The sequence below is a fragment of the Balaenoptera ricei genome, chromosome 10, assembly GCF_028023285.1.
Source record: "Balaenoptera ricei isolate mBalRic1 chromosome 10, mBalRic1.hap2, whole genome shotgun sequence".
In the NCBI taxonomy this organism is placed as follows: Eukaryota; Metazoa; Chordata; class Mammalia; order Artiodactyla; family Balaenopteridae; genus Balaenoptera; species Balaenoptera ricei.
In genome coordinates this window covers 44,678,895-44,687,296 of record NC_082648.1, presented here as the reverse complement: position 1 = coordinate 44,687,296, position 8,402 = coordinate 44,678,895, and the positions used below count along the sequence as shown (strand labels likewise).

General features: G+C 55.6%; 1 protein-coding gene across 1 annotated transcript; it reads left to right on the top strand.

Moving 5' to 3' along the window:
- Positions 1-432: 432 nt before the first annotated feature.
- On the top strand, positions 433-7,657 carry KRT8 (keratin 8). The gene is made up of 9 exons (XM_059935951.1): positions 433-889; positions 3,289-3,497; positions 4,142-4,202; positions 4,723-4,818; positions 5,405-5,569; positions 5,844-5,969; positions 6,552-6,772; positions 6,911-6,969; positions 7,265-7,657. The coding sequence occupies exons 1-9, from the start codon at positions 545-547 to the stop codon at positions 7,450-7,452; spliced, it is 1,470 nt and encodes a 489-aa protein (XP_059791934.1). The 5' UTR covers positions 433-544; the 3' UTR covers positions 7,453-7,657.
- Positions 7,658-8,402: the final 745 nt, after the last annotated feature.

Below are 8,402 nucleotides of genomic sequence, written 5' to 3'. Positions count from 1 at the left end.
GGGCAGACCTTCATAATCACTTGAAGTGGAGAGAAGAACACGAAGGACACGGGGTGGTGTCTCTGGGGCGTCAGCTGCTCAGAGGAGACCCAAATGCCACAGATCCCTCTCCTGCTCTGCTCCCCAGTCTGTGCATTTATTTCCCACAGGAGGGAAGGAGATAAGACCCAGGATTCAGGGTTGCAGTGGCTGGGCCACCCCGCAAGGCTCTGTTAGGGAGCAGGTAGAGGCCGGCAGTCCTTGCACTTCTCACATTCACTGAATTACCCTTTCCTGGGCTCTGGGGTGGTGCAGGAGTGGGCTCCGGGGCGGGAGCAGCTCTCTGCTGCCCCCACCTGAGTCCGGCCTGTAGGTGGCAGGTGTCAGGTTAGGCCCTGCCCCCTCAGGGCCTAGCCACTCAGCTACAAGGCCGATCCCCTCCTCATGGGCTGGGCTCTTTTTTATAAAAGGCCATCCGGGGAGCTGTACCCCACCTAGGAGCAGCTTCTCAACTCCTCGAGTCTCTGTGTGCTTCGGCCTCCTCGCCTCCTCTCCAGCCTCCACCATGTCCATCAGGGTGACCCAGAAGTCCTACAAGGTGTCCACCTCCGGCCCCCGGTCCTTCAGCAGCCGCTCGTACACCAGTGGGCCGGGCGCCCGCATCAGCTCCTCGGCCTTCTCCCGGGTGGGCAGCAGCAGCAGCTTCCGGGGCGGCCTGGGCAGCAGCATGAGTCTGGCTGGAGGTTACAGTGGGGCCCCGGGTCTGGGGGGCCTCACAGCTGTCACGGTGAACCAGAGCCTGCTGAGCCCCCTCAAGCTGGAGGTGGACCCCGACATCCAGGCCGTGCGCACCCAGGAGAAAGAGCAGATCAAGACCCTGAACAACAAGTTCGCCTCCTTCATCGACAAGGTGAGGGCTCCCCCTGCGTGGCCGTTGGTGCCTGGGGCCGGACCAGGATCCCAGCCCTTTCTCTTGGTCACCCCACCCTCCGTGGGCACATCTCCAGGCCCTCCCTGGCGTCCTGCTGGGCCCCACCCACTCTGGCAGCACTCCCGCTTCCGACGGATGTCTCGGCGCCCTCCCCCCGCCCCATGCACTTTGGTTTGGGCTGGGGAAGGGGTAGAGAGGGGGTCCGGGCGGCTTCTGACTCTAAATCTTGGGGCTCCCTCCCTCACTCGCCCATCTCACCCCAACTCGAGGTCTGATCGTCTGTAAAGCTTTCAGCTCTGGAAGAGTCCCAGCTGTTCAGCTGGCGGGTGGGAGGGCAGTTCCTCCCTCAGGTTCACCCTTCTCCCTAGCATGGCCCCAAGGGCTTCTCAACTGTGCTCCTGTGCTTTAAATTTTTTTTTTTTTTTTTTTTTTAAATAGGAGATTGATAGGATTCTGGGAGAGGGAAGCGGCTGTCTTGATTCAAACAGGCAAATACTGATCCAGGCCTTCTGCGTACCGGGGCCCGAGTGTTGGGGGCGTCAAGATGAGTCATAACTTGGCCAGGGCCCGGGGAGCCGGCCGTGTGGGCGGCGCCGGGCGGGGCCGAGACCCGCCCCCGCCGAGGGCTGAGGGGCCGAGGCCCGCGGTACTGGGGACCCGCTCCTCTGCCTGGGGGCGTGTATCGTGGTGGGGTGGACGCCAGGGCCTGGCTTCAGGAAGATCCATTCAGGATTCAAAGTCTGCGGGCGTGCGACACCCCATCTGCGTTTCACGTCCTGTTAAACCCCACGATTTACGGCTTTAGATAAGGCGTCTGTCCGCCAACGCCCCTCTCCCCGCTCGGCCCTTGTCCCCTCTCACTCTTCCCTACCACCCCGGCTCCGCCCCAACGAACTGGCTCCGCTTTCCCAGGGAAGGCGCCAGGCCGGGTTTTGCAGCCTGGGGGTTTGCCTCCTCAGGGGCCCCAGGGCCCCCAGCGCACAGGAGGATCAGCCCCTCCCTGCTGACTGGCTCCTGGGAGGCATTTCGGGAGCGGAAGGAGGGAAATCCTGGGGCAGATTAGCGCCTTTAGGAATTGGAGTGCCCCAGGAAACCAGCGCTCCCCTGATTTTGGGAAGTGCTTGCTGGTTCCTTGGCTTTAAGCACCCTTCACTTTACTTCTTGACTGCGTTTTGCTAGCTCCGGGGTCCTCCCAGTGAATAACTAAGCACAGGCCGAAGGTTCCCAGTGCTCTGCCCTTTCCTTTGATGGACTACCTTGCTAAATCTGATTTCCTCATCTACAAAATGGGCACTCTAATCCCTAAATTAAAGAGGTTTTGCCTATTCAAGCATATAATGTATGCAAGAGCTTAGCAGTGTTTGGCCTACATTGAACAGTCTAATAAGGCTAAATGTTATTATCACTTATTTTTTATAATTTTGGGGCAGAATGAGCTGGGGAAGAAAGGGATTTACAGAGAGGGATTTGCTGGATCTGGACCAGACCCTTAAGATAACCTTCTAAGTCCTCCCAATTTAAAAGAAGTCCAACTTTGGGTTGATTAAAAAAAAAAAAAAAAAGTCATTCCTCTTCTTGGAACCAGTTTATTCTTTCTTTTTAAAAATTTCCCTTCCAACATGCCTTAATTTCATCCTAAAATCTGGATTCCTTGAGCCCCAAGGAACCTAGGACCTTTGTGTTTGGGACAGGAGGACAGGATTGTGGATTCGGGGAAGGGTAGGGTAGGGTGGGGTTGGATGTTGGAGAACTCAAAGGGAGGGCTGTGGGGAGGAGGGCCTTCAGTTTGCAGACAGATTTACCTTGTTTCTTGCCTCTTCCCCAGCTAAAAGTGACTTCTGCACAGGGGTGGGGCTCTGGATAGGGCTCGCCTGAGTTCTTCTAGGCCACTGCAGGGTTGAGGAGACCCAGGCTGAGAGAAGGGAAGCAATTCAAGATCAGGTAGCAGTGTTGGGCTAAAACCTACGTCTTCTGGCGAATGCTCTCCAGGCTGTAGGGCTAAAGTTTCCTTATAGTCAATGAGTCCCTCAAAGCCACTCCAAATAATAATCATGATGATAATATTATTTGCTGTGAACAATCTACAGTTTTTTCAATCATATATAAAGTGTTAATTATAACTTGGCTGCTTTTATTGACTGCAATATACAATCTAAGTCAATAAGACCCATTTGTTTTGCAAATATAGCTTCAACATAACTGCTAGCTATCCTCTTACAACCATGTATCTCCTTCTCTCCCCCCAACTCAGCACTAATGGGGTTCCGGAGACCCCACTGCTTGGGGAGTGGATGAGGGGAAAAGACAGTGCTTGCTTCACGCCAGACTTTGAGCCCTGGCCTGATGTGCGATGTGGACCTCTCTGCCTCCTCATGCAGGTACGGCACCTGGAGCAGCAGAACAAGATTTTGGAGACCAAATGGAACCTCCTGCAGCAGCAGAAGACAGCCCGGAGCAACATAGACAACATGTTTGAGAGCTACATCAACAACCTCCGGCGGCAGCTGGAAACGCTGGCCCAGGAGAAGATGAAGCTGGAAGTGGAGCTTGGCAACATGCAGGGGCTGGTGGAGGACTTCAAGACCAAGTGAGCCTCTGTCCTCCCCAACTGAAGTCATCCCACCCTGCCCGGCCCCTTGGGACCAGAGGCCTAAGACACCAAGGCCCTCTGCTTGCTGGGCAGTGCAGTCTTATATAACTAGGGTGACCCCAGGACAAGGTTTTTTCGGGACAGTCTAGGTTTATGTCCATTGTTAATAGCACCTCCCTTCCCCCTTCAATCTCAGAGCTGTCCCGATTTGGACAACAAATTATCTGCTAACGTTTACACAGTAAACTTAAAATGGGAGACAGAGGTAGCCAACAGGACTCTCTTGTATACTAATAGCCCTAGACTCTATTTCTTCCTTACCCCTGATTTCCAGCACATTCCAGAAAGTTCTGTCTGAGGTTTCATGTCAGTGCCCGTTGCTAATCCTCATATGCCTAATCCAATGTGTATTCGTGGATCTGGAGAGAGATTTCCTGCTCCAGGCCTCCCCACTTGCTGATGATAGCATGGAGTAAGGGTGGGGAAACAGTAGCTGGTTGGGGCAGAAGGACCAGACCAGCCATCTCATATCTTCTTGCATTTCCATTAACTGAATTTTCTAGCTATCCTTTCCCCCCTCGAAAGACCCACAGCAACCTCACCTTTGCCTCCATCCTCTGATTATATCTCTTTCTCACCAGGTATGAGGAAGAGATCCAAAAGCGCACAGACATGGAGAATGAATTTGTCATCATCAAGAAGGTGAGGGAGTACCCCTTCCCCCATCAGACACTGGAGGCTGGCGCTTAGAGACTCAGGCTAGAGGCTTTCTGTTCTTAAATGTTTCTAAGTAATGGGACAACATTTGGGTGCCTCCTAGGTATCTAGCATAGAAGGACAGAGAGGTAGTTAGGTGCATTTGGACAGAACTCTGGACATCAATGTTGGGACATGGTTAAGAAAACGGAGCAGTAGAATTTGAGGTCTGGCTATAGAAGGCTTCCTGGAGGAGGAGGAGGAGGAGGAGGAGGAGGAGGACAGAGGAGGAGAAGGAGGAGGGGAGGGGAGTGGGGGAGAGGGAAGGGTGTGTAGAAAGCAGAGGTAAAAGGCCTGGGGCTGGGGATGCAGGTGTGATGGGGCAGAGACTGGACTGGGTCAGGCCACACACAGTGAGGGGGAGAAGACAATTACTTAGAAAGTTCTAAGTCCAGGCCATTGGGTGCCCCCGGCTTGGGGTCAGGAGTGGGCACTCAGCTCAGGCTCCCCTCTCCCTGCCCTGCAGGATGTGGATGAAGCTTACATGAACAAGGTAGAGCTGGAGTCCCGCCTGGAAGGGCTGACTGACGAGATCAACTTCTACAGGCAACTGTATGAAGAGGTACGTTCTTGGGCACTGGAGACTTGAGGTTCCCCAGCCCCATCAGAGGCCCCTCCCAGCCCCCAGCGCACCAACAGACAAGGGCCCACCACTGAATAATTACAGCTGCCAATAGTAGCCCGGCACGGATGTTCTATATGTTCTGTCCCCCTGCGTGAGGGAGGGTTTATTATCCCACTTCACAGATGAGAAAATGGGCTCAGAGAACTGAAATAGCCTGTCCAAGGTCGTCATACACGGAGTGGTGACCCAGCTGCAGCTCAGGTCTGCTCTGTCCCCAGGGCCTTATTTAGATTCTTTGGGCCGAATGAGAGCCCTCTGTGGGCGCCATACTGGTAGCTGAGAGTGCGGAAGGGCACTGCCCCTCTGGTTTCTCACCCAAAGCCAGGTTTCCTTTTATCCCGGCCTCATTTCATCTTTACTTCCCTCCAAGTTCCAGGTCTTTGACCCATCTTCCTTCTTTAGGAACTTTGCCTTCTCTCCAGCCCTAACTCCCACTGTCTTGTCCTTTATGGAAGGCCCTTCTGCAGAAGGGAACTCCTTGTGTGCGGGCCCAGGGCCTCACCACCTCCCCTCCCCACCACAGGAGATCCGCGAGATGCAGTCGCAGATTTCTGACACCTCCGTGGTCCTGTCCATGGACAACAGCCGCTCCCTGGACCTGGATGGCATCATCGCCGAGGTCAAGGCCCAGTACGAGGAGATCGCCAACCGCAGCCGGGCTGAGGCTGAGACCATGTACCAGACCAAGGTGAAGAGCAGGGTCACTATAGGCTGGTGTTCCCCTTCTGGCTAGTTCTGTGCCCTAGTCCTTGAGGAGGGAGCAGGATTTCAAACTTGACTCTGCCTGCTGCGAGCTGGGCTGCCGAGCAGTGCTGGGGGACAGGGATGTCCCTGTGCCCGGAGGTGTAGAGGGGGGTGGGGGAGAGATGACCTAGGTTCCGGTGACTTGGCTGAGAGGGCATTCTCCCTTGGAGGGACCGGGGGGTCCCCTCTCAACCTCACTCCTTCTCTCACATCTGCAGTACGAGGAGCTGCAGACATTGGCTGGGAAGCACGGGGATGACCTCCGTCGCACGAAGACGGAGATTTCCGAGATGAACCGGAACATCAACCGACTCCAGGCTGAGATCGAGGGCCTCAAAGGCCAGGTATGGGCTGGGCTGCGGGTGGGAGAGGGTCTTGGGACACCTCCGGGTGAGAGGAGATAATGCAGGAGGAGTGAGGGGTCTGGGGGTTGGGGAAGGAATCCTAGACCAGAGTCAGGAGTTGGAGGGGCAGCTAGAGTCCAGACTGCTCCTGGGAGGCTGAGGGGTGCTGAGGAGGCCCCTCTGTGAGGGCCTGGCAGGTAGGTTGGGGGTCCAGAATGGGTCCCCCAAGCCTACTTTATTATATCTATCTTATGTATCAGGGTAAGATTGGGCTCTGATGCTTTAAGGAAGTTTAGAAAGCAGAGATCTAGTCCAGCTGGGGGTGGGGATAATACTGCACAGCGTCCCAGGTGAGAAGTTTGTGCGGGGAAGGGCCTGCAAGCTGCTCATGTTTCCCCATTCCGCTTCCTGAATCTCACCCACCTGTAGCATTTTCTGGGATTGAGCCAGGTGGAGTTGGTTAGTGCAGGTCAGGGAGAGGGGGTCCCTAAAGGAGGGGAAAGGGGGGGCGGGTGCAGGGGGAGGAGGGGAGGAGGCAAGCAGACTCTGCTCTAACTGCTTACCTGTCCGCTCCCCCCGCAGAGGGCTTCCCTGGAGGCTGCCATCGCCGATGCCGAGCAGCGTGGGGAGCTGGCCGTCAAGGATGCTCAGGCCAAGCTGGCCGAGCTGGAGGCCGCTCTGAGAACCGCCAAGCAGGACATGGCACGGCAGCTGCGCGAATACCAGGAGCTGATGAACGTCAAGCTGGCCCTGGACGTGGAGATCGCCACCTACCGCAAGCTGCTGGAGGGCGAGGAGAGCCGGTGGGTGTGGGCGTTCTCTGGCCGGCCCTGGGGCCCCATCCCTGGGACCTGGGGTGGGGAAGGGTGGGACTTGAGTCCTGTTGTCCTGGGCTAGGGCCAGGGGTTGGTCCTGACATCTCGTGTGTCCTCTGGGTACAGGCTGGAGTCTGGGATGCAGAACATGAGTATCCACACCAAGACCACCAGCGGGTACTCAGGTGAGTGTCCTGGTCCTGGGGGGGCAGGGCAGGAGGGCAGCTCCTATACAGTTCCCTCCGGTATAGCTGAGGAACCTGGGGCCCAGTTAAATGTCTTGTCCAAGGTCACGTAGCTGATAGCAAAGCTCTTTCCCGCCCTGCTCCTGGTTTTCCCCAACCATCTTGGAGGAGTGAACCAGGGCGGTTCCCTATCCCTGGGGACCACATCCATTCGGAGTAGCAGGGAGAAGGGGGCGTGACACCTGATGTGTGCATGGGCTCCTGTGCTCACGTGGCTGCCTCTGTTCCTGACCAGGTGGGCTGACCTCAGCCTACGGGACCCCTGGCCTCAACTACGGCCTGAGCTCCTACCAGTCCAGCTTGGGCTCTGGAGGGGCCTCTGGCTCCTTCAGCCGTACCGGTTCCAAGGCTGTGGTTGTGAAGAAGATTGAGACCCGTGATGGGAAGCTGGTGTCCGAGTCCTCTGACATCCTGCCCAAGTGAAAGGCTCCTGCGATCCCTCCCAGCCTCCCCTCTCACTTGCTCCGGCAAGAAGGAGTTATGCAGGGGAGTGTTGGAACCAAAGACCTGAGGCTCAGTCCCGTCCTTAGCCCACCCCTGGGGGAGTCAACTGCCTGGGGCTCCCCCAACTAAAAGCCAATCCAAGTGTCTTTTTCAGAATAAAGCTTCAGCTGGCTCTGCCAACACATTTTGCTGTGTGCAGCCCTTGTCTGTCAATGGGGTGGGAGAGAGGTGGTCAGGAGGCCTCCTTCTGGGATCAGAAGGCTGGGGTTGGGGGACACGTGGAGGAAAGCCTGGCCTTCTCCAGGCTGTTCCCAGAGAGACTTCTTTGCTGAAAAACCTCGTTGATGCCTTGGTTTCAAATACCCCATTTCATTTGATCTGTGCAACAAACCCTGTTGGGGAGCAGAGCAGGTTTTAGATTGGAATATCAGGAGGTTTCCTTTCCTATAGACCTCACAGGAGGTCGGCATCAGGACCAGGGCCAGAGAGACCAAGAAATTAGCCTAATTAAAAAGTGGGGCTTCCCTGGTGGCGCAGTGGTTAAGAATCCACCTGCCAATGCAGGGGACACAGGTTCCAGCCCTGGTCCGGGAAGACCTCACATGCCACGGAGTAACTAAGCCTGTGGGCCACAACTACTGAAGCACGCGCGCCTAGAGCCCGAACTCGGCAACAAGAGAAGCCACCGCAATGAGAAGCCCATGCACCTCAACAAAGAGTAGCCCCCTCTTGACGCAACTGGAGAAAACCTGTGCGCAGCAACAAAGACCTAATGCAGTAAAAAATAAATAAATAAAATAAATAAATTAAAAAAAAATTCCCTATTAAAAAAAAAAAGTGGCTGATCTGGGATTCGAACCCAGGACCGTCCAGTTCTCAAGCCTGTCCTCCTCCTCAGCGAGGCACATGGCATTTCCTCAGTGGCCAGA

Bases quoted from the DNA above. Each gene is read 5' to 3' on its own strand.
- KRT8 (XM_059935951.1), top strand. From the start codon at position 545: ATGTCCATCAGGGTGACCCAGAAGTCCTACAAGGTGTCCACCTCCGGC. The intron at 890-3,288 runs GTGAGGGCTCCC...CTCCTCATGCAG, and splicing joins TCGCCTCCTTCATCGACAAG to GTACGGCACCTGGAGCAGCA. The intron at 4,203-4,722 runs GTGAGGGAGTAC...CCTGCCCTGCAG, and splicing joins AATTTGTCATCATCAAGAAG to GATGTGGATGAAGCTTACAT.